The sequence below is a fragment of the Suricata suricatta genome, chromosome 1 (genome assembly GCF_006229205.1).
Source record: "Suricata suricatta isolate VVHF042 chromosome 1, meerkat_22Aug2017_6uvM2_HiC, whole genome shotgun sequence".
Classification (NCBI taxonomy): Eukaryota; Metazoa; Chordata; class Mammalia; order Carnivora; family Herpestidae; genus Suricata; species Suricata suricatta.
Window position 1 is genome coordinate 47717331 of NC_043700.1, and position 27456 is coordinate 47744786.

At 39.5% G+C, this 27456-nt stretch overlaps 1 protein-coding gene across 2 annotated transcripts in view; it reads right to left on the bottom strand.

Moving 5' to 3' along the window:
- Window positions 1-27456, bottom strand: part of INTS9 (integrator complex subunit 9) — a 107947-nt gene that overhangs the window by 29062 nt on the left and 51429 nt on the right. The window contains exons 6-8 of one of the 2 annotated variants that reach the window (XM_029938457.1): window positions 26838-26924; window positions 11455-11575; window positions 10538-10672 (exon numbers count right to left, since the gene is read on the bottom strand). In XM_029938457.1, the coding sequence (XP_029794317.1) occupies window positions 10538-10672; window positions 11455-11575; window positions 26838-26924 (343 nt within the window). The remainder of the gene's footprint in view (window positions 1-10537; window positions 10673-11454; window positions 11576-26837; window positions 26925-27456) is intronic. The other variant, XM_029938461.1, reaches the window with a different exon arrangement.

Here is a 27456-nt window from a genome sequence, read left to right on the forward strand (position 1 = left end):
GTGAGGATAAGAGCTTTGTTTCCTCAAACTGACCCAAGGAGGTGCCACTAGGCTTTGGGAACTACTTGGAGCTGTGTCCACAGGGAGAAAAAAGGTTCTTGTCCATGGCCTTGACAGCTGGATGCTGTGGCTTGTCCTGATGTTTTCCTTAAATGCTATTTCCAGGATGTGACCATGTATTTTACCCAGGAAGAGTGGGCCTTCCTGGACATACTTCCGGGAAAGCTGTGCAGACATGTGATGCTAGAGATTACCAGTTACTTGGTCTCTGTAGTTGAACTGAGGCCTACAGAAGTAAAGTCATTATTTTTCTGCTGCCCCCTTTCGAGTGGAAGGGTCAATTCGGGGCCCAAGACTGGCTCTGAGGCCTCACAGAAGAGACTGAAGAAACGAAGCCCGGGTGTTCCATGGATGCCACATGACCAGGTGTGCAAAGGAAGCTCTAACCAGCTGTTTTAAAGTCAGAGGTTTGTGGATGCAGAAAAATGTCTTTGAGTTGACACTACATTCCCAACTCTGCCTTATGCATAAGGGTGACCAGATGGCTTTATTCCCGAGGGCTGTACTAGAGAAACACATACACCCCCAGAAACTTCCCAACTACTACACCTGAGCCTCATAAAGCCAGGCCTGGAGAGAAAAGAGATAGCCCACAGGTGTTTCCTGGTGATATCTAGAAGGAAATTAACTTTATATCAGAAGACGAAGGAGTGACTGAAAATGCTGACGTGTTCATCTACATGAAGATCTGAAGTGAGTCACATATTTATTACAATAAAATAATTGTCAATACATTAAATACAAAAACTGAAAATAAAACTGTAGAGCATCCAGATCAAAGCACTGCATAAACAAAACACTTGGGGAATTCAGAGGGAAGAAAAAAAAACACCCCAAAACTCCCCCAAAAAATCCTACTCAAGAAACTGCCTTAGCTCTAAAAACCTGATTCAAGGAGTCCAAATTTAAGATAATTTACTTAGATTAAGAGAAGAATATACCTTACTGCCAGAGTCTTTAAGACCACAAGAAAACAAAGCAACAGGAGCAAGTACCCTCCCCCCCACTCCCCAGAACTCCCAAGGGAGAAGAATGAGGAAGGGGACGCAGCGTGAATGCTCGAAGTGTGTGCTACAAGGAGACTTGCACAGGTCAGCTACCAACCTCTTCCAGCCCTGTTGGCAAGAAGGAATGCCCACTGTGAACATCAGAAGCCTCAGGGAATTGACTGAGCAGAAATTACCATTTAATTTTTTAAATTAATTTTATTTCTTAAAAAAATTACTTTTAGGCTCTAACTCAGAGATTCTTAACCTGATACATAACAATGGGCTTCTGAGGACTCTAAATTCACAGTCTCCAAATAAATGCAGAATCTTATGTAGGTGTGCAGACATATACAGTATATTTTAATATTCCCAGCAGAGTTTCCCCACAAGGCTTTTGGGTGTTAACAACCACCACCCTAAGGCAGAAGTTCCCATTTGGAGCCCTTGCTTTCAAGCCATCTCTCCTCTCATTGTCCCTCAGAGTCACCTTTCACCTTGCAAACCAGAGAACCAACTGCCTTGGCCTCAAGGCCAAAGGTTAAAGAGTGTCCTGTGCTAGTTCAGTTTCTAAAACTAACTTAAAATTCTATAGCTCCCCGTGTCCAGGTATATGTAGTTTTGTTCTATTATGCTGGTGATTTTCACATCTAAACCTCAAGTCTCATCTCTGAAGTGAGGTAGCATAGCCAGGAAGCTACTGAAGTAACAAGTGTCATGTTACCTTTTTAAACCATCGTAATAGAAATGCTGGTGTTCAAATATAAGTTTACAACCCACAGCAAATCCAGTAATTTCATTTCCAAGGCCAGGAAGGCTTGAGCTCTATTATTAACCAACAGTGCTCACTAGTTCCTGCTGCTGCACAGACGGGGTCCATCCCACAGCTACCATTTGTTTTGTTCTATTAGAGTTACTGTCTTTACACTGTGTCTTAGGCTGTTGTTTTGGGCAGACTGCACTTCTTTGGAGAGGTTTTTCAGAATAAAAAAATTTTTTTTAACTTAAAATAATTTAAATGTCAGGGGGCTTGGGTGGCTTATCATCTGACTCGATTTCAGCTCAGGTTGTGATTCCAGGACATGGAGTCAAGCCTTGCATCAGACTCTGTGCTGAGCATTAGTCTGCTTAGGATTCTCTCTTCTCTCTCTCTCTCTCTCCCTCCCCACTCTAAAATAAAAAACCCAACAATATAAATGTCTAACAGTGGAACACAGATACTTTATTAATATCCACATAATGGAGTCATAGGCAGATATCAAACAACATGTGTGGAATACTAATGAACTATGGAGTGCTCATTACATAGTTAATAGGAAAGAGGAGAAGAGCAAGTTATCTTTTGATATTAGGATTATCACAATTTTTATTGCTTTCTGGGAGATTTTTGTATTTTCCAAAATGACTATAATAAATACAAATTACTGTCCTAATCAGAAATATAAGTTAATAAAAATATTTTAAAACAAAAATTCCACTACGAGATTCCCAACAAGATAGTGAACACAGGCTGCTGGCTCCCTTCTAGAATCTAAACTGAGAGAAAGCATAGAAATAAGGGCATCTGACAATTTTGAGAAACTGAACAACCACGATGCATTCCTGGGAAACCACGGGTGTTGGAATGAGGACAGGACGGCAAGCAAACGCCAGAGAGGGCTGCGCACTGACGGCAGAATAGAGGGTGGGAAGGAACTCCTTGTCCTTTTCTCTTTCTTCCATACTGCCTGTGGCCTGCTCCACCATACTGTGAGGTAGAACATACCAGAACAGTGGGACGAATGTTCATAAAAGATGCAGGCAGACCAATCAGCCATTCCTTGCTCACTCACACTACCCAGCTAAGTGGTAACACATCAGGAAGACAAATCTTGGGGAAAAAAAGCAGTGTCTAGAGCAGAGGTACAAGAGGATTTCCCTGAAGGCCAAGTAACAAGAGCTCACAGGGAAATAAAACAAGACCACTGAGAAAAACAACATCTACTAAATACAATAAGCTAAAAACCTACCCCACATGGAGAATTAGTAAACTAGATGGAACAGCAGAATATGCATTTAAAAAGTCCATACACAAATTAAAATAAGTAAAATGAAAATGATTAAGTATAAAGAGAAACATTTCAGAAATATTATGTATAAAAATACAGTGACTGAAGTAAAGAATCCAACACAGGCTGAAGAGCAGTATGGATATGGCCAAAGAGTAAATCATGAGCTGGAAGGTCAAGTTGAGTTTTCCTCAGGAGGCATCAAGAAGGAGGAGGGGTGGGAAAGAGAGAGAGACACAAAGCACAGAAGCGTCAACACCTGTGTATGAGAAATTCCATAGGGAGAAATAAAAAATCACCTAGAAGGAATAAATATTTTTAAAAACAATTAAGAATCTTTTGTGTTAAATGAAGTTGGAAGATTTCTCAAAGTATTATACTGATAGAAAAAATATACATTTAAGGCAAGTCACAGCAGAACTTATGAATACTGAAGATAAAGTAAAAATTCTAAAAGCAAATCTCATAAACGAACACAAATCTAAAGAGCTTTGTAGTTCTTTAAGTGCAACAAGGGCACAAGTGGAAAATGAATAAAGATTTTCAAAGCTTTATAGTTCAAAGTTCTTTTCCTTGAATTTTATATCTATCCAAGCTATCATTTAAATGTGAGAAAAAATTGTAACTATTCTTAGTACTTCAAAGCCTCATAAGGTTTACCATTTTAATGCCCTCTTGGTGAACATTCCTCAAGCACTCCTGGAAGAAAAGTAAATCTAGAAGGATTATGGGATACATGGGAAAGTAGGTTGGAAAAAACCCCAAACAACTCCGTAAAGTTCACTGTCTAAATAAGAGATATATTCAACACTTGATGTATATCCCAGAAAACCCAGAACGAAAATTCTAGACAGCATGAACATGGTGGGTTGGGGGGTAAGGAAGAGGAGAAAGATGGGAAATACAAGAAGAAGGTGTGGCTCTGGAGGCAAAGACAAAAGATATCGGTAAGCTTAGGATATCCAAAGGAAAAATAAATGAAGGAACGACCCAGAAGGAAAAAAATAAAATATATGTGCTCAAACTTACAGAAAGAAATTTAGTCATCTAAAAGAAGGAAAGAAAAAATAGGGAAAAGAATGAAGTAAGCTAAAAATACATGAAATATAATTGCAAAAATAAGCCCTCAAATACAAAAGTAATTACAGTAAATATATAGTTTCAGCATTCCAAAGACTCTGGATTCAAAGAGAAAGAAACAAACAAACCTTTACTATGTCTACAAGGGACTCACTAGAAAAGGATACAGATGGAAAATAATATCAGGCAAATATGGAGGGGGGGAAAGGTTTCTTGGCTTTTAATGTAGCTTTGATAGAAAAAAACCCCCAGCATCCTGATAAAAGGAATAATTGCTCAATAAAACATAATGATCATGCACATATATACCTCTGATTATAGTGCTTAAAAATATAAAAAGCAATAACTGGTGAAAGTATAGGGAGAAGTAGATAAATCAACAAATAACATATTCTTTTCAGAAACTGGGAGCTAATCAAAGATATGAAAAGACCAGAATAACACAATAAGTTCAAGTGAATAAATACATATAGAAAAGCTTTCATTCAATGGTAAACACAGTCTTTTACAACATACACAGAATACTTATAAAAACAGACTGTGTTTCAAAGTAACACTTCAGTGAATTAGTATATTCTTATCATAATGCAAAAAAAAAAATTCAGAAACATTTAAGCATGGCTTGAAAAAGTCTCTTGTCTAACCCTAAGTCTAATTATATTGGGTGGAAGAGAAACACAAGCACTATAAAACAACCTCTGGCTACTGAAATTATGAAGATTATGAAATTATGAAGGAGATTATGAAAATACTGAGAGATGAATGACAGAGCACTACATATTGACAAGTTAAGAGAATTAAATGATACTAAGAAGCATAGCTTCAAATATACTTACTGGAAAGCACTGGAAACGAATGAGATAAGAACTAAAAGGAAAGCAACAGAGTAAACCCAAAGATGGAAGGAAGGAAATAGTGGAGGGCAGAATAGAGAATGAAAATATAACAAAGACAATTAAAAGCAAAAACTTATTCTTTGAAGAAAATCACTAATGCAGACAAACCTCTGGCAAATATGATCAAGAAAAAAGAGGTGTTAAAAATAAAATTTAGACTGAAAATAGAATTACACAAAAAAGTTTACACAAATAAAAAGGGTAATAAACAACTTCCATGTATATGATTTTGAAAATCTAGGCAAAATGGACACATCTCTGACACATTGGTACAAGTTCAACAGCCATGAAAACATTAAAATGATAATCCCAGGCCTGGATAGTTTTATGGGGAACTGACTTTCAAAAAAAGAGAATACTTATATTGTGTATTAGAAAAAGAGTGAAAAGGCAGCTCCTGGGTGGCTCAATCAGTTGAGCACCCGACTTTAGCTCAGGTCACGATCTCACAGTTTGTGAGTTCCAGCCCGCCTTGAGCTCTGTGCTGACAGCTCAGAGCCTGGAACCTGCTTCGAATTCTGTGTCTCCCCATCTCTCTGCACTTCCCTTGCTCATGCCCTGTCTCTGTCTCTCAAAAATAAACAAGCGTTAAAAAATATTAAAAAAAGGGAAAAAGAAAAAGAATGGAAGGTGCCCAAATCATCTCAGGAAGCTAAATGTATCTTGATGCCAAACAAATGAAGACAGAAAGAGAAAATAATGTATGGGTCCATTTTTCACTTATGAATACAGATTACCGGCCTAACTTGGAGATATCACAGGTTGACGCTCAGAACATTGCAATAAACTGAGTATCACAATCGAGAGTCAACGAAATTTTTGATTTCCCAGTGAATATAAAAGTTACATTTATACTATACTAGAGTCTATTAAGTATGCAATAGCATTATGTCTAAAAAAAGAAAAACCCTATATACTTTAATTAAAAAAATAGCTGATTACTAAAAAATCCTAACAACCATCTGAGCTTTTGGCAAGTTGAAATCACTGATCACAGATCACCATAACAAATGTAATAATAATGAAAAAATTTGAAATGCTGTGGGAATTACCAAAATGTGACCCCGAGACACAAAGTGAGCAAATGCTGCTGGAAAAAGTGCTGATGGCCTTACTCAATGCAGGGTTGTCACAAGTCTTCAATCTGTAATCGAGGCAGTATGTAAGAAATGCAATAAAGCAAAGCACAATGAAATGACATATACCTATATTAAGTTTCAATAAAATACGGACCAACTTATATTCCAAGAGTGTATTTAAAAAAAAAGTTGTGATTAAATAAGATTTATCACAAGACTGAAGGATGGTTAAATGTGAGAAAAGATGGGTGCTTGGGTGGCTCAGTTGGTTAAGTGTCTCACTCCTGATTTCGGCTCAGGTCATGATATCACAGTTCGTGGGGGGCTCTGTGCTGACAGTGCAGAGCCTGCTTGGCATTCTTTCTCTCTCTCTGCCCCACTCATGCTCTCTCTCTCAAAATAAGTAAACTTAAAAAAAAAAAAAAAGAAAAAAATGTGAGAAAAGATAATATTACAATTCACTCTATTACTGGTCTAAAAGGAAAGAAATCACATGGTCATCTCACAGACTCAGAAGAAGCACCTGATAAGGTATATCTACATCTGACTTTTATTTTGTTTTTTTAAAATGTTTTAATGTTTATATATTTAAAAATTTTTTTTCTTTACATTTATTTATTTTTGAGAGACAGAGAGAGACAGAGTGTGAACAGGGGAGGGACAAAGAGAGAAAGAGACACAGAATCTGAAGCAGGCTCCAGGCTCCAAGCTAGTGGTCTATACAGAGCTGGACGCAGGGCTCGAACCCATGAGCTATGAGATCATGACCTGAGCTGAAGTCGGGACACTCAACCGACTCAGCCACCCAGGGGTCCCAATTTTTGAGAGAGAGAGAGACAGAGTATAAGCGGGAGAGGGGCAGAGAGAGAGGGAGACACAGAATCTGAAGCAGGCTCCAGGCTCTGAGCTGTCAGCACAGAGCCTGACGTGGGGCTTGAACTCACTGACTGCGAGATCATGACCTGGGCCAAAGTTGGACGCTTAACCGACTGAGCCACCCAGGAACCCTAACATCTGCCTTTTAAAAATCAGAAAATTAGGAACAGAGCAGAAATGCCCTAACTTAATAGATAAAAACCAGTAGCAAGCCATCCTATTTAATGAAGAAGCTACAAAAGCATTCCATTTAAAATCTGATGTAAGACAAGGCTGCCACTGTCATCACTTCTGTTTACATGGGACTAGAGTATGTAATTGTTAGGAAAATAAAATAAAAGATAAGATTGGAAGAAAAGTGACAGAATTATTTCTTTGCAGATAATATTATCATCAGTAGATAAATACTAGAATATAAGAATTCAGTATGTTGTTGAATATCAGATCAATAGGAAAATTACTACTGAGACATACCTCTCAGTGAAAGCTAGTTCTCTTCTGCCCCTGGGATGCTGTACTTTTGTGGGCCTCAATTCTCCTCTAACTCTCTAGTCTTAATCAAGATTATTTTTCTTCCTTCCACTTTCTATTGGTAAATGTCCCTCACAGTTCAGTCTTTCCCCTTCAGCTCAGTTACATACTTTCAAAATCTGATCTGTCCCCAGTGTTCATTCAAATTGCTATGCATCACACCCACTAATCCCTTCTAAAACCAGAACCGCCTCTGCCAACTCCTCCTCGTCAACTGGGTAAGTGTCATCAATACCATTCTTAATGTCATCTTGGCATGAAATCTCTGGACTGTATTTTCCTTCCCTGAAGACAGCAAACATTTGATATGTATTTGTTGAATTAAAGACCTGCCAATGTTTTCCACTCCATTCTTACCACTTTAGGCTTAATCCAAAGCCTCACTTCGCTATGCTTATTAGATCACCACAGCAGCCTGTTCTTCCTACCTAGGGAGGTTACACCCAAGTAGAGCAGCAGTTGGCTTTTCTGTAAAGTCTAACTTTTTTTTTTTTAATTTTTTTTTAATGTTTTATTTATTTTTGATACAGAGACAGACAGAGCATGAGAGGGGGAGAGGCAGAGAGAGAAGGAGACAGAACCGGAAGCAGGCTCCAGGCTCTGAGCTAGCTGTCAGCACAGAGCCTGACGCGGGGCTTGAACCCACGAATGTGAGATCTGACCTGAGCCAAAGCCGGAGACTCAACCGACTGAGCCACCCAGGCGCCCCTGTAAAGTCTAACTTTAAAGCAGAACTTTGCTGCTGGAGTGTGCAAGTAGCCATAAACCATCCATAACCCAATAGATGTGGTTGTACTACAAGACATTTTTTACAAAAATGTTTTACAGCTGTAGTTTGCTGACCTCGAAAGCTGACTGTTAAGTTTTTTTCAAACCTAAACTTTCCTTATCCTTGCTAATTCAATACAGAATCCAGTTATCACTGGGGCACCTGGGTAGCTCAGTCGGTTGAGTATCTGACTGTTGGTTTTGGCTCAGGTCATGATCCCAGGGTTGTGGGATCAAGCCCCTGCTTAGGATTCTCTCTCTCTCTGTCCCTCTTTTCTGCTTATCCTCTCTCTCAAAAAAATTAAAAAATAAAAAATAAAAGAACCCGATTATCTGGGTAAAAGGAAATTGAATCCATTATCTTTTTTACATAAAATACTGGTTGCCAGCTGGAAATTAAAATTAATTACTTAGCTATGTTGCCCATTACTTTCAAGACCTTATTTTCCCTTTAAATTTACGAACCCTGGAAGTATAATTTACTGGAAATTACATCAGTAGTACTGTAAAGGCTTTGATCTAAGCAGGACAAAATCGGAAGGGTTGGCAGCCAACTAATCTTTCTGCCTTTTATGGAAGAATATATCAAGAATGATAGAAGCTGCCAATAAAGTATTTTGATTCAATGAAGCAGATTAAGATGACATTGATGAGCTTTTGATTTCAATAAGCGGGAAAGGCCCAGAATTCTGCTAGCTATAGGGGAAAAAAGCAACTTGTCCCCTCTAGACCTTGAGATGAAATCTGATTATAAAAGAAGGTATTAAAAAAACCCAATACATAGTGGCAGATCAGAAGCATCCTATTGTTCTAGACCTACAGCAGTCATTTTTCCTCTCATATTAAAATAAGATATGGGCTTCCCCAAGTTATCTATCTATATATCCATCCATCAGATAGTTATCTGATCTCTGCCCCTCTTTTACAAACATGGAAAGAATCAGGATTTATGTAATGAACAATAAATTCATTACAAATACCTGAAGAGGAGCAAACAATACATTTGTAACAATGGTTATGTACTTCTTGCCAAATAGGACTTAATGAATGACCGACCTAAAATCATCTACTAGCTTCCCTCTACACGTGGCTCTGCTCATTGCATGGACACCCTTGCTGACCAGACAGCATGCTGCAATCACAATGGCTCTCCGTGCTCTTCTGAACAGATTCATGAGCTGGGACTTTGCCTGTGGGTCACCATGGACTCTCTAACACCTAGATGAGTGTTTGACACATACATCGTTGACCCTTAGTAGAGAAATAATTAACATCTGCTGAGTAAATGGGTGACCATTTCTGTTCTACATCAGGCTATGGTTACTGAAAGTGGTGAGAAACCTCAGAATCCTAGAGATGAATCCAAAGGCAGCAGGATCTTACAGAGGAACTTAAAATCCTAAACACTGGGACATGGGAAATCTAGCTTTCAGGAAGAGAGTCTACAGAACATAAGGTTTCAGTTAAGCAAGATAAGCTCTAGAGATCTGAGGTACAATAAATACTGTACTAAAAGTCAACAAATAATTATAGTACAAAAATATTAAAAGGGTGGATCTCATGTTAAAAATTCTTAAAAAAACCTTTTTTAATGTGTATTTATTTTTGAGAGAGAGAGAGAGAGACAGAGCGTGAGTGGGGGTAGGGAAGACAGAGAGGGAGACACAGAATCTAAAGCAGGCTCCAGACTCTGAGCAGTCAGCACAGAGCTGGATGCAGGGCTTGAACTCATGAACCACGAGATCATGACCTGAGTCAAAGTTGGATGCTTAACCAACTGAGCCATCCAGGTGCCCCTCATGTTAAGCATTCTTACCAAAATAAGAACAAACAAACAAACAAAAAAAAAGGATGCATGTATAAACCAAAATTAAGAAGATTTATTATTAAAAAAAATTTTTTTTAATGTTTTTATTTATTTTTGATACAGAGAGAGACAGAGCATGAGAGGGGGAGGGGCAGAGAGAGAAGGAGACACAGAACCAGAAACAGGCTCCAGGCTCTGAGCTAGCTGTCAGCACAGAGCCTGACGCAGGGCTCGAACCCACGAATGTGAGATCTGACCTGAGCCGAAGTCGGAGGCTTAACCAACTGAGCCACCCAGGCGCCCCAAAATTAGGAAGATTTAAAAACAACTGATGATGCTCTGGATACATTATGAATTTGGGTTCAATAACCAAAACACTGAATTGTTAGAAGAGAATCAGAATTACCTGGGGATGTGTGGTAAGTAAGGAGGATCCAGAGACATATGACACTTTCTCATAATGGGACTGGATAATCCAGTTGGAGCTTCCCAGGGCATAGCCTGAGCTTAGCGGAGTCACCTGAACTGCACCGAAAAGCTCCTAGAAAAGAACCACAGTAAGAATGTATGAGGAGCTTTCACAGCAGTGCAGTCATACCAGATAAGTCTTTGTAGGGGGTAAAAAACCCCCAGAAATATCCTTCTCTACTTAGATACAGAAATTTTAAAGTAAAACAGAAAATATAAAGCAAAAAATCAATGGAGACCAGACAGTAGACACAGAAAGCAATCCTTGCCCCCTCAGCATATCCACATGTACCAGATACTCAGGCCTCACTCATGAAAAGACAGAGGTAATAGATTACTAGCAAGACCAAAGAGACAAATACTTGGGTTTTCTTTTTTCTTTTTTTTTTTTTTAGGTTAGGCATTAATCTCTCAGTTGTTCTCTACTGAGTGGCTCTGGGCACAAGTTAACAAAAATGGGAACCCTTATTATCAGGTAATTGCTCAAAAGTTATACCTGCCAACAAACTGTTTCTTGATCCATTTTATGCTCTCAGATTCCTATTTCACTTCTCCAGAATCTATAAAGTTGCACCCACTGTTCTCAAGTGAACAGGACTAGATGTCTTTCTCCTGACTCATTACATGCTGGTCAATAGAATGCTGGGTAATGATGGGGAATGCGAGGGTTAGGAAAGAACACCAGTATCAGCCTGGAGGATGGAGGACGACAGTCAGTCTGTCTTGTCACCTTGTACTAGTACAGGATTCTTAGTGACTGCATGGCTGAAGAAAGGGAATGAGAAGATCCTCCCAAACGGTAAAAGGATGACTCATAAGCATTCAAGCATCACTTAAAATCATATTAACACTCACAATTTTCTGAGAATATCCCACCAGCTGGATTTTGCTAAGGGCAGAGTTCACCTCTTGCATTGTATAGCATCTTCTCCAGGTTGATACTTCCACTGCGTCCTTGAGTGGAGAAGGCAGCAGTCTGTAAATGCACCACAACACCAACTCTATGTTATCACGGATTCCTTTCAAGTAATTTGTCCACTTTATCTGAGTTATTCCAACTTACTGGCATATAACTGTTTATAGGATTCTTTTGTTAAAGTTTATTTTTGGAGAGAGAGAGACAGAGAGAATGAGTTGGGGAGGGGCTGTGAGAGAGAGAGGGAGAGAGAGAATCCCACGCAGGCTCTGAACCATCAGCACAGAGCCTGATGTGGGGCTTGCACTCAAGAACCGTAAGATCATGACCTGAGCTGAAACTAGTAAGAGTCGGAGGCTTAACCAACTGAGCCATGCAGGCACGCTGATAGGATTTTTTGGTAATAATTTTTATTTCTGTAAGGTTGGTAGTACTGCCTCCTCTTTCATTTCTGATTCTAGTAATTTGAGTCCTCTCTCTTTTTTCTTGGTCTAGCTAAAGGTTTGTCAGGTTTTTTTTTGATCTTTAAAAAAAAAAAAACCCAACTTTTCTGTATTTTTCTATTCTCTATCCTGTTTGTCTAGCATAAAGATGCTGCATTTTTAAAAATCTAGTCTAATCATCTCTGCCATCTGGATTGCTTAACCATTTACATTTATTATTGATATAGTTGGATTATGTTTTCCAATTTAACTTTTGTTTTCTGTGTGCCTCCGGTGTTTTTTTTCCTGTTCCTCCTTTTCTACTTTACTACTGACGCAGCCTTTTAATTTCATTTATGATGTTTCACAGTTGCTTTTTTTTTTTTTTTAAATTTCCTTAGTGGTCATTCTAGGGCTAATCATATACATCTTCACACGAGTATTTCAATAGGACATTTTAACAGCTCCTCTCTGTTCATGAATAATAAATGAAATACACTTTACTCATGAGCCTGCAAAGCTATAGAAAGGGACCGAGTTAAACACAGCTGAAGCTTGGCATAAGGGAGGAAAATAAAACACAAGTTGTGACCTTTCAGATTAGCATCAGAAATATCCCTTAAAATAAGCAAACAAAAATTTGTCATTAGAAAAACACATTATCATTTGCTGAACAGACTCAGGAGTAGACCTGAGAAAGGGACTTCCCTGAGATTCTCTGTACAAATAGGTCAAGGATCTTCTGGTGAACTGAAAGTGTGCATTAGTTCTGTTCTCTACTGAAATACTACTGAACATAGTACAGGCCCCCCCCCCACAAGTGTGCATGTACAACCATATCTTTAAGACAAAGAGAATAAGAGAAGAGACATAGCAACAGCGTTTTATAAAAATGGAAAGCAGAAAGACAAATAGCTGACTTAGCAGACACAGGCAAGTTTAATTTTAAATAATTTATACTACAGAACCCATAAAAAGCTCAGCAATCTGAAATAATACGCATATCTGAAAGTGAGGTTGAAGGTGAGCCTAAAAACAAGGGGATTTGTTGAAAAAACTGATTAGAAATAGAACCTCCCAGTTCTCCTCATCTGTTCCATATAGCTCAGCATTGCTTCTTCTCCTCCCAGGCATTTTGCTAGGTTATTCTCTGGAGAGAGTAAAAATGAGGGTCTGGACTAGGGAAAACCATCAACAACTAGAGGTAGCTTTGTATTTTTGTTTGTTTTTAATTTTTTAAATGTTTATTTTTGAGAGAGACAGAGTGCAAGCAGGGCAGAGGCAGACACACATATACACACACACAGAATCCAAAGCAGACTCCATGCTGTCAGCACAGAGCCCGATACAGGGCTCAAACTCATGAACCATGAGATCATGACCTGAGCCAAAGTCAGATGCTAAACCAACTGAGCCCCCCTGGTGTCCCTAGAAGCAGCTTCATTAAGCAAAAGTTTATATACCAAGAGTAACAATGTTCTCCTCCTCCTATGGCTTCAAGAACAGTACCAGGCAGGCTTATATTCTCCAGGGCAGGTAGGAGACCAGAAGAAACTTCCCTGAAAAATTTGGTCAGCACCAAAGAAAACAATCAACTAAAAGATACTGTCAACTACAAGATACTGCTACTGGGAGTTTCATGATGAAAAGGCTCAACAAGATTACAGTATGGTGAAATCTATAATTCAACAAGACTTAACTCATGGTACACAGATTTTCTAATCAGTTTTTTACTGTCCCACTCTCTAAAAGAGAAAAAATTTTTTTAACTGTCCCAACTCTTCAACATGAGCCAAGAACCAAGGATTACCATACATTTGAGGAAAATCTCTAAAATGATAAAGGCTGAAACAAATTAAGGGAGGAGGACAGGAAATAAATTAGTCTGGTAAAATAAAACTTCAAAAAAATACTATCATTATTATTCTTAGATAAACATGATAGTATATCTAAGATGAGAAGTGACTTTTTCAAAAAGAGGAGTAGTGAGAATAAAAAAACTTGGACATAAAAATATAATAGCAGAGAGACAATGAAATCATGCCAACAAAACATATTAAAATTTCAAAATATGTTAAAAATATTTAAAAAATTATAAAAGACACAAAAGATCCACATAAAACAAAAATCAGGCAAGGAAGATGCAACATACAGAGCATAGGAGTCCCTAACAGAAATCCAAGCCAGGAAACAGGCCAAATACTAAAAACTCTAATTGCTAAAATAAAAAGAGGCTTCAAACTACACACTGAAAGAACCCAACACATACCTGAAAATACTGACCCAGAAGAACTAACACAAGATATAGTCTAGGAAAATATTTTCACTATAAATAAAACAAACTTTGGGGCAGCTAGGCAAAAAAGCAAGTGATTTACAAAGAAAAAAAATATGATACCAAAGTTTCAACAGCAATGCTGTTTTACTCAAAGAAAACAGAGTAAAATATTTAAGACATCCAAAGAAAGAAAATGCAAGCCAAAGATTATACGACTAGCAAAACTGACTTTCAAGGTCATAGAGCACAGATAAACATTTATTAACCTGCGAGAACTCAGGAATATCGTTCCCATGATCCTATCCTGAGATAGCTTCTGAAGAATGAGTTTCCAATAACCAAAATGACTACAGAAACCTCAGTGTATCAGCTGAGCGTTTATGTGTAGTTTGGTAAAAGGGCAAATGAAGATTCAAAGGGAGAAAGGACAGTATGTGAGGGCTGTATGTTCTGGTAATGTAAGTATAATAAAAGCATGAAAAAAGGGAAGGAAAATACATATGCTCCTTCCTTTGAATGACAACCTAGAAACAACGACCAATCAGAAGTAGGAGTATTATTCGTAACTCGAATGTAAGCTTAAAATTCCATTTCCAACTAAAGAATACAGAGGTTTTTTTAGAGAAATGGGGGACTCCAGGGCATAAACAAGAGGAGTGTTACACTAGTTGGGAAGGAAACAAAGGGTACAAGGGTCACAATGGACAGCATGAAGAAGTTCACTGTCCACAGATGAGATAATCTGAGCTGCAAAAAGACACTATTGCAGCACGTCAAATCCATGACATATGTGTCAGAGTGGATTATAGTTAGACTGGGGCACCAGGCAGGCTTCTGAGTTCTGGAAATCTTCTATCTTAGACCTGCATAGCAGTTTTAAGGATGGTTGCTTTATAGAAATTTATTAACTATTTATCATTTTTGCTTTTTAATTGCATATTACAATAAAAAGTTCATTTAAAAAATAGAAAAAATTACGCCCAGATAAGAAATTATAAGAGCAGAAACAAAAAACTTATGGATAGGTTGGGAGGTAAAGAGAATTTCTCAGACGAAAGAACAAACAAAAACAAAGGGATGGAAGAGAGAACAGAAAAAAAAATCTGAGTTCCTGTCCAAGAGGTTCAACATCAAAGCGTTAAGAATTCCAGAAAGAGAGAACATAAAACAAAAACATGAACACAATACAATTAAAAAAATTTTTTAAATAAAAAATTTTTTTGCCAAAATTGAAGTTCTTAATTTTTAAAACTGGGGATTAGCTAACATGCTTTGTAAAAAGAAAACACTGATATTTTAGTCTCTGAAGACCACAGTCTGTCACATCATTCAACCCAGCTATGTGATGCCACAGAAAATATGTAAATGCGTGAGTGTGGCTGTATGCCAATAGATCTTCACTTATAAAACTGTGGCAGGCCACAACTGGCCCACAAAACAGGGGCTTGGCCACAACTGCAACCTCTGCTCTAGATGAGGACCCACTAGGTACTCAGCCCATGAGTGAAAACTGTCCCTTAGTAAAGACACATCATGATGATTTTTTTTTTTTACATCATTGTGAGTGTAAGGAACAAGGAGGAGGAGATTCTAACTTTTCACAGAGGAATATGAGGGATACATACCAAAGATTTAGACTTGGAATAGTACTGGACTTTTCAACAGCACTTCTGGAAGCTAGAGAAAATTATACCAAATCTGGATTTCTAGCAATTGGAAGGTGAGAGCACAACAAAGGTGTTTTAGACATGCAGGGTCTCAGAAAGTTTGCCTCCTGTGCACTCTTCCTCAGGAAGCTACCAGGGGATGTGCCTGGCAAAATGAAGGCATGAACAAGAAAAAGACCCAGAAAACAGAGGCTGCAACAGAAGAAAGAGGTGAGGATCTCTTCAGGATAATGGAGAAGAAAATCCTACACAGAGAGCCATGCTGTGATCAGGCCCAAGAGCAGCTGAGATCAGACTGAGTAAAGAGAAGGTCCTGGGAGAGAATTTCCAAAAAGATAAAACTGTTACAACACATTGAGTTTGAACATACTGAGGAGAGACTTGTACAAAGAGGTTGGAGATAAATTAGTAAGAAGTGTATAGGAAACTAAGCAGACAAGATCATTATTAACTCGAGGGAAAACAAAGAAAGAAAAGTAATCCTTGTACAAGAAAGGAAAATAATCCTAACAATGTTCTAAGGCCAGGGAGTTGCATTTATACAGTCATAATAATGTAAACAGGGAACAGAGGTTTAGCTAACCTAGCACATAGATCACACTGTCCCAATTCTCTTTACCTCTGATTCTCCAGCAACAAAATAATTAATAAACCTTTTATTTACCTTCTGCATAAACAGACACATGGAAGATTTTATTTCACTTATCTGTCCTATGTACACTGGATTGCCTTATATACAATATTTATTCAATAAACATTTAGCCTGGACTATGGCCATAGCACTTAAGTCCTGTAAGGGCTAGAACAGGCACAACATAAAGGCTTCTGCTCATAAGGAGTTTAAGTCTAAAATATTTTTACAACTGTACAAGGCAATAAAGAGATGTCAAAAGCCATGAGTCATTCCTGCCTGCAGACTTGCTGTCCCTCACCAAAGGGTCTAAAGGATATATTCAAAATGCAAATCCACGCGCGCACGCGAGTACACACACACACACACCCTGCTTTCACTTTAATGCTTTCCATTGCATTCAGGATAAAATCCAAGGCTCTTAGGATGACTTTATAAGGCCCTTCCTATCTAGGTCCTGCCTCAGCCTTTGTTCTACATACTGAGCTATAAACAGCTGTCTTGGTGCCAGGCTCCCTCCAGCCTGTAACCTATCTTGTTGTCTCTTCTTCACATTTTATGTGGACAACACTTACTCCTTTAAAATCTAGACAGCTTCTTTTTCTCATGTCTTGTGACAGTGGTCAAGGTCAGGTGCACGTCCTCTGAGCTCTTTGGGAACATGGCTTACTTGCGTATCAGAGACAGGGAAGCGGTACAGAAGAGCCCCGTGGATGCAGCTACTGGTGGAGGGGCTGCTGCTGCTGCTACTGCTTCTCTTCTCCTTTCACACCCCTGTCGATTTTCTGCCAACCACTTGGAGGAAGGAGAGGTTTCTCTCAGAGGCACATGATGGAAGAAACAGGATTTACAGGCTTGTCTGGATATAAACGCCAGCATTACTTTTTCACCTCTGAGCCTCAGTTTCCTCATTTGTGAAACTGGGAAAGCAGCACCTCTAAAAGAATTTAGAGTTGTTCTCTGAGAGGCAAACAGTATAATGTACATGAGCGCCTGGCAGAGAACAGATGCTGAATAAAGATGGTCTCTAACCACCTATTCCCCCCCCTCTTAATACTCAGCCAACACGGCTCCAGAAGCATATGCAGTTTCCAACAATATCAGAGTATACTTCAGCCCATGGTGATTTACTTCAGTGAAAAGCAATGACACTGAACTTGAGTGGCCCAGCACTGCTCTACAGGGCCTCAAGGAAAAACCCAAGCCACTCCCCTGCTTTAGATCCTCCTTTAAATTCCTCAGGATCATGGAGCCTCATGGCTTGGGTCCCTAGGGCTGACCTTCACAAAAATAAAGACTTCTTAACTCTGATCCGGGCTGCGTAGGAACAGAAGGGTTTCTAAGCTTTATGCCAGAGCTGGAAGGTTATTATGAAAGTGGACTGAGAGGGAGGGGAGGATGAAAAATAACACTTGCAGCCCAGCCACATCTTTCAACCTAGCTGAATTTGTACTTACACCGCCCTCAGCTTTGCCAAGGCACTGCAAGAGTCACTTCTGTTAGAGGTGGAGTGGAAAGTCATACTCAAGGCTAGATTAGACCTGCTTTCCTCACTGTGCACCTACTTCCTTCCTTCCCATCCCCCGACAAACAACTTTCTGGGCTTTCCTTTGTTCCCTTGATGGCCCTTCCCAGCATACTCTTCCCTTCCCATCTAGGACAATGTCCTACACAAGTTACAGATTAAAATACGCAACAGTCTTTCTCAATATGAGGCATTTGGCTAAGGTTTCCTCCACTCTCTGTTGAAGATTAAACAATCATATATTCAACCTGTAAAATAAGCCAGCAAATGCTGAGCCTTTGGTAAGGGAAAAAGGCAAAACCAAAGATGTAAAATATCTACTACTTTTGTCCTCAATAGTCCAGAACCTACCTCTAGAGAAATTACTAGAGTGTAGAGAGAGAATAACAATTTCCTTAAGCAAAACAAAACTTGTGAAAAATTAAGGTATATTTCAACTTGGATCTTTTCTCATCTTCCCTTTAGGACCAATGGCATAGAAATAACAAATTTATATTCTGGAGAAACTGAGGAAAACATAGGTTTATAAAGAAACATTCATGATTATTTTTAATAACCAGCTTAGGAGAGCACTGTTGGGAGATAATATCCTTGTTAAATCCTCATAATAAAAACAATAACGTATATGTTTTTATTCCATTATATCATATTACTCACACCGTAGTATCTTTTTGCATTTTTGTATCCTCAGGACTTGAGCAGTGCCCAACACAAAAGACACTCACAAGGTAAAATATCTGTTCACTTGTTGCCCCAGGAAAGGTAGGAACCAGCAAGTCAATTGACAAGTCCTATCTGAAGGGCACCAGCAAGTTTGGCTAGAGGAGAGCCCTATGAGTGCGTGAGGTGAGAACTTCAGGGAGGAACCAACCAGTGAGCCAGAAGAGGAAGGCTCTGCGGATCCCTAGGACTCCTATCTCCAGTCCGACCTGCTCAGTGTAGGGTTTTATGGCAGACAGCTTCTAAGATGGCCTCCAAGGATGCCTGCCTTCTGTATTCACTCTTTTGTGTTCCCCTTCGCTGTGGGTGGGCTGGACCTAGTGATTTGTTTCTAGTGAAGAGAATATGACAAAAGTGAAGGATGTCACTTCTTCTAAGATTAGTTTACTACAGACTGTGCCTTCCATCTTGCCCATATTCTCTCTTTTGCCCTCTTGCTCACTCTGATGAAACTGCTGTGAGATGCTCTGTGGAGGGGTCCACACAAAAGGGCCTGAGGAGGCTTCAGTCCATTACTTCTGAGGAACAGAACTGTGCCCATCACCCATGTAAGGGACTCCTTCCCAGTGGAGCTGGAGAGAGCTGAAGCCCTTGTAGGAGACCCAGAACAGACAATCCGGTGTTATTCATAAGCTATGGTTTGCTAGGTCACATTCTAGCACAGAACCCATGTTTAAATACCTTAACTAAGTCTGGGCTTTCCTGAAGTCTTCTCAATGACATTTTTACAAACACTAATTATATAGGACTTCTGTAGAAGAGTGTTCTTCATATCCAATTTAACTTTGATTTTTGCTTATTTTGGTTGCAACATTGAGTGATTTACTTAACCTTTTCTTTCCAGCATATTCCTAGGTTTAAAAAATTTTGTTAATATTTATTTATTCTTGAGAGAGAGAGAGGAGGAGGAGGACGAGGGGAGGAGAGAGGGAGGGGGGGAGGGGGAAGGGAGGGAGGGAGGGGCAGAGAAAAAGGGAGACACAGAATCTGGAGCAGGCTCCAGACTGTCAAGCCTCTGAGGCGGGGCTTGAACTCACAAACCATGAGATCATGACTCAAACTGAAGTCGGACACTTAACCGACTGGGCCACCCAGGTGCCCCTCTACCATATTTTTAAACTGAGGGTAAAATATATACTTCAAAGATTGTTGTGAGGACTATAGCAAATGTATTATATATGTCTAAATGTATATTATCATCAGATATAGGATAATCAGTGATCTTTGATATTTAGCTTTTTTAATGAAATTTAATCACTTTAGCTCCCCCCCCCCCATGCTTAAATTCTTTGGGTATCTTATTCTGGTAACTTTTACTGACCATATTACTTTCAGATTTAAACTAATTATCTGTCATTTCTCTATTGGGAAATATCCAGAGGTTTCCTTTTTCATACAGGTTTGGTGATGAAATTTTCATAATTTTGGTGAATTTCCCATCAGCTGCAAAAAAAAATTTAAACTAGGAATTAGTCAAATATACTGGGGCTTTTTCAAAAGACCAAAGTCTTAACAATCTTTTGTGCAATGTTAATTTCCAGTTCTTTTCTCTCCTTCCTTGTGTGCAGTGGCTGGTTACGTCTCAGTCATGCCACGTTGTCCTGTTTTTACCTGTACGCTTCCTGTATCTTAGAATCACCTCTTCCCTCATTGAAACTCTACTTAATTCTGCCAAGCTCAGCCTAAGTTTGGCCACTTAATGTATAATCTTTGCTTGACAAGATCCTTGGGTACAGGGATTATGTCTTAAACTTTTTGGGGTATTTTCCTGCAACTTAACATGATGCCAGGCACTTGGCAGTTAATCAACACATAAGTCGTCTGAATTCCATATTTACACCCACAAATTCCTTTCATTGACACCCTTTTCTTACTCCTCTGAGATATTTAGTTACTTGGTCACTACTTCCTTATATCTCTTAACAGTCTAACCAAACTTGCCCTAAAATTCTGCTTATGCTTACTTAAGACTGTAATTACAGAGAGGGATTTATAGAGCCATTTGCAGCCATTAAGATGATTGGCTGATTCAGGAAAAGTTGGATAAGGAAACCCAGTGGGAACTAGTTCTACTTTTTCTGGCTTTCTAATTTATCAAAGTCAAGTTCCAAGAGTCTAAATGTTTAATAATTACTTTCTAAAAGACTTTACTGTTTTGTTTTTTTCTTATCACACTTGAGTGCTTAATAAACTTTTCCCCCAGTGTTCTGACATCATGCCCGAGCTCTGCTGTCTCTTCTTCCATTCTACCAGCATCCAATGAGCAGCAAAGACTATGTGTGTTAAAGAGTAAGACTTTTAAGTCACAGGGGCCACTTAAAAGCTTAGAGATAAAACACCGGTTGGGTTTTTTCTAAGTGTGTGATGAACGAAAGAATCTGCAAAATGAATATAAGAGCAGAAAACAAAGAATATAAGCAACAGAAAAGTCTTTTCCATCTCATTATAGCAAAGTGTGCTTAATGTACATGTGGATGGGGTGGGCTGGAGATGTTTTAGCAGAGTGATGATCTACATGGAATTTACCAAAGTGGAGCTTGACAATCAAATATTTTTCTCAATATTTCTTTTTATTAATTTTGAGAGAGAAAAAGCATGTAAGCAATGGAGGGCAGAGGGGGGGAGGGACGGAGGGAGGGAGGGAGGGAAAATATCCAAGCAGAATCCAATCTGACAGTGCAGAGCCTGATGTAGGGTTTGAACTTATGACCTGTGAGACCATGACCTGAGCCAAGATCAAGAGTCTGAAGCTTAACCGACTGAGTCATGCAGATGCCTTAGGCATTTCTTAATATTAACCTAAAACTATATAACCCCTGATTTTTGTTTTAGACCCATTTATCTCTAAAAAGAAGAAAGGCAATTGCTTAGGCCACTAAAGCACAATAGAAACATTTCTCCAGAGAACCTAAACTACCTTTGCTTTAATTCTATTCTCATCAAAAAACCTCTTATCTATAACTTGATCTCTTAAGTGGACTTGGCGACCAGACCACAGTGTCCTAGATAGATGAACCATTTTAGTTCTGGAGCCAGGCAGATGTCTCAGTATAAAGTAATTAAATGGGATTTTTGTTTGTCAGTCAATATCCTGAGAGTTTAGTTAGCCAGAATCAGTCCCTCAGAGGCTAATCAACTCTGAGTGAAATGAAATGATTAAGTTTCTGGAACTGCAAAGCTCAAGGACAAGCAATGATGACTTCATCAAAGTACTGCCACTCTATGAACACTGGCTTAAGGAGTCTCTCCCTTGGACATCTTTAAAAGCTATAACCTAAGTGAACTTAGAGATAATTTAATTCAGTTCTCTTGTTTTTCAAAAAAGGAGACTGAGTGCCAGCATCTGGATGACAGTGCTAACTAACAGGAGGCAACTGTGGAATCAGAAAAATGGTTTTCCTTCTTTTACACTACCTTGCTTTCATCAGGAAAGGTAGCATTTAAAGATAAATTAGGCTGTGGAAGGCAGATGTGTGCTGACTACCGAAAAGAGGTTATGTGAGCCAAATGTATCATTAAAGGGGAAAAGGATACTGGTGTTTACAGAGCACCTACTATGTGCCTGGCGCCGTTTGAAGGACTCTCACACTACTCATTTAGTCCTCACCACAACCCTTCAAGGCTGCTAATGCTATTCTTGTTTTATAAACGAGGAAACAGAGCCTAGAAGAAATAAATTGCTACAGCTACTGAGAAGCAGATATGAAATTTAAACACCTGTCTATTTGATCTCCAAGCCCATAGCTTTAATTTTTTCCCAACCATATAGTTAGACCTGATAAATTCCTCTATAAATACCCATGGAGCATCAGAGCTGAGGAACTTCAACCATGTCTTCTTTTACGTCTTCTATAAGGGATGAACCCACATTTTTGAGCTCTGACTACTGGAAACTGCCACAACATTTCTGCCAGAAATATATCAATGTATAATTCCTTAATGCTTGCAAGAGGGTTATGACAATATCCTGTAATGATTTAGCCTTAATTATAACTGCAGATTTCTAGGCTTATACAGGAAAATCCTACCTGCTGGTTTAGTTTCTTAAGTGGAATATTCTGTTCTAAATTTTCCCGTTAAAAAACCTAAATCTTGAAGTGGGTATGGGAAAGTCAGAGACTCAAAAATTATCTCGCGAAGGGAGTCTCCTTTTCCTACCCTTCAAAATCTCTTTGTTCAAGAAGAGTAAACTGCGGCATCAAAATGAGGAAGAAAGATGTCTAACTTCTAAATAAATCTCAAGGAGCAGTGTCAACTGAGGCAGGGGAGTCAGGCAGCTGCCAAAGAGTGAGAGTAATAGCTTTTTTGGTATACATCCTAATACTAAATCAAATGTAACTCAAACTAACTTCAAATGATTTAAGAGAATTTGTCAGATTCCTTTGACCAATGAGTCTGAGAGATTTTAATTTATTATTTTCTTTAGTTCATGGTTTTATTAAATAACTTGAGCTACTAAAATGCATCAATTCTAGGCGCTTAACCAAGAGACAGCCTGGTGAAGTTTAAGTCAAAAACTGGGGGCTTGAGTGTCAAATCCAACTCAGAGGTGTTTTGCCTGGATCATACAGGATTTTATTTTCATGTGTGAGCCAACATTTTAAAGAGATGAAAAAAAAATCACATTTAAAACATCCAGAGTTGGGGCTTCTCTTAAAAAAAAGAAAAAAGAAAGAAAGAAAGAAAAAAAAAAAACCCCGGAAGATTTGGCAGCAATAGGCTCACGTTTCCATATGGCCATGATCAGCTGAAGCTCTGGGTCAGTTGCCCCTTTGGAGGGATGCGGTCTCCAGTCCACAGTTAGCACTGGTGGCACACCTCACTCCTGTGTTGACCTTCCCCATCCTCAGAGACATCTGAGTTTGTGACCTCTGCTTAAGGCCCCTCTCGAATTAAAGGGAAAAAAAAGGGGAATGAAAAAAATATGAAGACACAGCCCATATCACTTGGGAAAAATGTCAATGTAACAGACAGCAAAAAACAGTGTTTCTCACTCAATTTAGTGTGCCACAGTACTTTGGGACACTACATATAAATCTTCTTGTGTGAGAGAGAAATTTTAAGGTGATGTAAATCCTTCAGCATAAATGTTACTTAAATGAAGCACTTTTAGTATTCTGGCCCAAGGTTAAATTCTACGTGAATATTTCTCAAGAACTCTTTTGTCTGATGTCAATTACAAAACAGCTCTTCAAATTCCTCTACCACCTGTAATATTTATGCGGGGCTTATTCAGGAGAAAAAGAGGACACGGCTTGCTTGGTTTGTTTCCCTAACACCTCACCATTCTTTCCAGTAAGACTCTTTTCTTTCTCTTTCAGGAACTATGGCTCATCTCATGCTCAGAAGCCAAAACAAAACACATGACTAGGATCAGAAATATGGTCATGATACATAAAATAATGAAATGAGGTCTCCTCCACTAGTGCAAATTATTTGGCTTGCTCCTTTACCAAGTTAGCTTTCAACAATTTCAGATTTTTCCCCACCAGGTGGCGAGATAGCAAATTCAAGGTTTTATTTCAAGGAGCACCCTTTTTTAAAAAGGGAGATTTCCTACACATCTTAGGAAGGAACCCTCAGTCTACCCCTGCAACCTTGCCCTCCCCACCTTCTGCTCTTCAAGTTCATTTCACCCTTCTCCCTCATAAAGGAGGGCACTTCTTTTTTAAGTCAGTTATCTCACTGTATTTTACAAAGAATGGGAGGCAAAGGAAAACTGCCAAGGACTCTGCCCAAGGTCATAGAAGAAAAGGCAAAATAAGGACATGGGACTTCCTAAGAGTTGGCCCAGGGTTTGAGAGCCAGGAAATGGTGACCTTTGAATATCGCTTCTGGTGTGCCAAAATTATTTGTGGCAGAATATTATAAGGGGCATAAATTTAAAAGGAGGAAATAAGGGAAGCCAATGTGTACATGTTCGACGGGGAAAGAAAACAAAGTCCTAAAATTTCTAAGGCGGGAAACGCAGACAACTAGGTCTGATGTGCTCCAGTGGGCACACAGAAGAGAGAAAGAAAAGGGGAAGGCAAGATAGCAATGGGCAGGAGGAAAGGCAGCTGAGAAAAGAATGCAACGTGAGACAGGGAAGGGACCCTGTCCTAGGCAGGCAGGTGTATACACAGACGACTCGGACACACGTGTGTGTGTCCAAAACACATTTCCTACCATAAAGCCATACAGACACCATACCCCTAAATCACAGAAATTGAGACCCAAAGAAGGTCCATAAAACAGAGGAAAAAATGAGCACAGTTACAGATACTCTCTCCTCTTCTCACTTGAGGGGGCTCACATGCACTCGAGATGTTTGTACCCTAGAGGCAGCCTGGCCTAATGGTTGCAAGCACAGACTCTGGGACCAGGCTAGCCTTACCGCCTGGGTTCCAATTTAAATCCTACCACTCACTAGTTGGCTGACCTTGAGCAAGTTACTTAACCTATCTGGGCATGTTTTCCCTTCTGTAAAATGATAACGTTAAAGAATTAAGTGAATCAAGTAAAACACTGAGACTCTAAGTGAATTAAGTAAAACGAGTGTCTGGCACACAGCAAGAGCTATGTAAGTTAAACAAAACAAGTAACACATACACAGAGGAGACTCATATGCTCAAGCTCTGAAACTGTTACAGTATAAAAACAAAGCACATTCTCTTAGCCACACATACATATTCTTGTAGAAGAAACAGTCACAAAAACTAGCACATTCTATAGTTTAGATAACTAGAGAGCGCACAAATCACTGACCTAGTGGGAAGGAGAGCTAAGTGGCAAGGTGGCTGGAAAAGAGTGGACTTGGGCAGGCACACATGGAACACCTACTACCTAAAAAGCCAATGACAAGTCTTTACTCCAGACTCTGGATGCTAGGCCTGGAAGGCCGTGGGACCCCTGTGGTGCCTGGAGGGGAGGCTCACAGAAACTGCCGTGTGCTTAGCCTGGCCAGTTCTGCCGCTGCCAATGAAACATGACAGCATGGGAGTAGAATCAAGCTGCCTCCTTGCTCCACCATTGTATTTCTACTTACGTTACTCCTTATGATCTAGGTTTTGATCCTAGCTCTCTAGGGAAACTAACCTCCCTGGGATCTCCATAACCAAGGCTCTTACCTCCATCTTATATGATATTTCTGTAGCATCTGATACCAAATGATAAACCCAGGTGTGGGGAAGTTCCTCTTCTCTCTGGGCTGCCACTCAGGTCTGCTCTGATCTTCCTAAAGATGACTTCACAGCCTCTTTCACAATTCTTACCAATTCTTCTCCATTCTGTCTTAGAAATTTCTTCATGCTCCCTGCGACTGCCTCAATTCAGGCTTTTGTTCTCTTCCCTGGATTTCTAAAAAAGAGTCCTACCCCTGGTCTTCTGCTCCCCCGTCTCTGCACCCCAACCCATCCTCCATGCTGCATCCAGAGTCACTTTCCCCCAAATATGTGATCGCAACATTCTCCTCCTCACAAACCTCTACAGAGGGACTTCCCATTCCCTGTAATAACAAAACTCAAACTTCACACTTCAGATTCTTCATTATCTTGCTCCAGTGCACCTCTATAGTTTCATGTCCCACTCTTATCCACCCTGCACTTCTCACTGTTCCCCAAATATACTATATCCTGTCATGCTGTGCCTGGAGGCACTTCCTGAACTCTTCTATCAGGAAAAGTCCCTTTCTTGCTCCAAGACCTACCTTAACTGTCATCTCCTAAGGAATGTCCTCGGCAGGTCCTTACAGAGAAGTCTTCATTTTCTGAGTGCCTACAGCACTGTGACAAGCCCCTCTTACAATACATTCCATCCAAAGCTGTAATTTACCTGTCAATGGTCTGATTTCCCATGAGCACCTCAAAGACAGCACCAACTGTTTTACTAATTAAAAAAACAACTTTCAGACCCAGCACAGTACCTTGGACACGGTGTGGCTGCCTCTCACAATACACTGGTTGTGTCAAACACAGTCCTTCCATAAGACAGGGAGAATGTCCAGGTCTAACAGTGTAAATGGCCAAGAACAGCGCAAGGAAACAAATGGCACTGTTTCACAGAAGCCTGAGAAGGGGGACAGACAGGCCTACGGCTCACCGCTGAATATCCTTGTTCTTCCACAAGGAGGCAGACTGGGCCTTGGGCACTCTTTCAATGAAATTCACCAGCTCTTCCATGAGAAGCCTGAGATTAAAAAAAACACTGATAAACACTCATAAAAGAATGAGAAAAACACTACACTCTTAACATGGTAGCCAAAAAGTGGGCTTATCTGCCTTCCCCTCCCCAATCATCTTTCTGTCGCATATAAACCTGGACACCCTTTCACATAAACCTGAACAGAAACCCAACCATCTCATTGAATTTCCATGTTAAATGTTTCGAATAGAAATGATTTAATTCACCTTTAAACCAAGTCTCACACGTATCTTATCTTTGGACACTGAAATACACAAGCCCATGGTTTAATTCTCACTCTTAAGCTTTCTGCCTTTATGAACTAAAAATATGAAAGGAGAAAAAGTAAAATGACTGTGAAGACCTGATTTTGGTGGCAGCAGGGGTGGGGTTGGATTGCCTTTTTAATGACAATATTAAATGGACATTTTACAGTAGAAAAGCACCTTTTCTTGATATGCGTTTTGGGAATTTGCAAAATTCCACGTGGAAGAATACTCTAAGGATTAATTCTAAAGCTGTAAGTCAAGACTTGCAA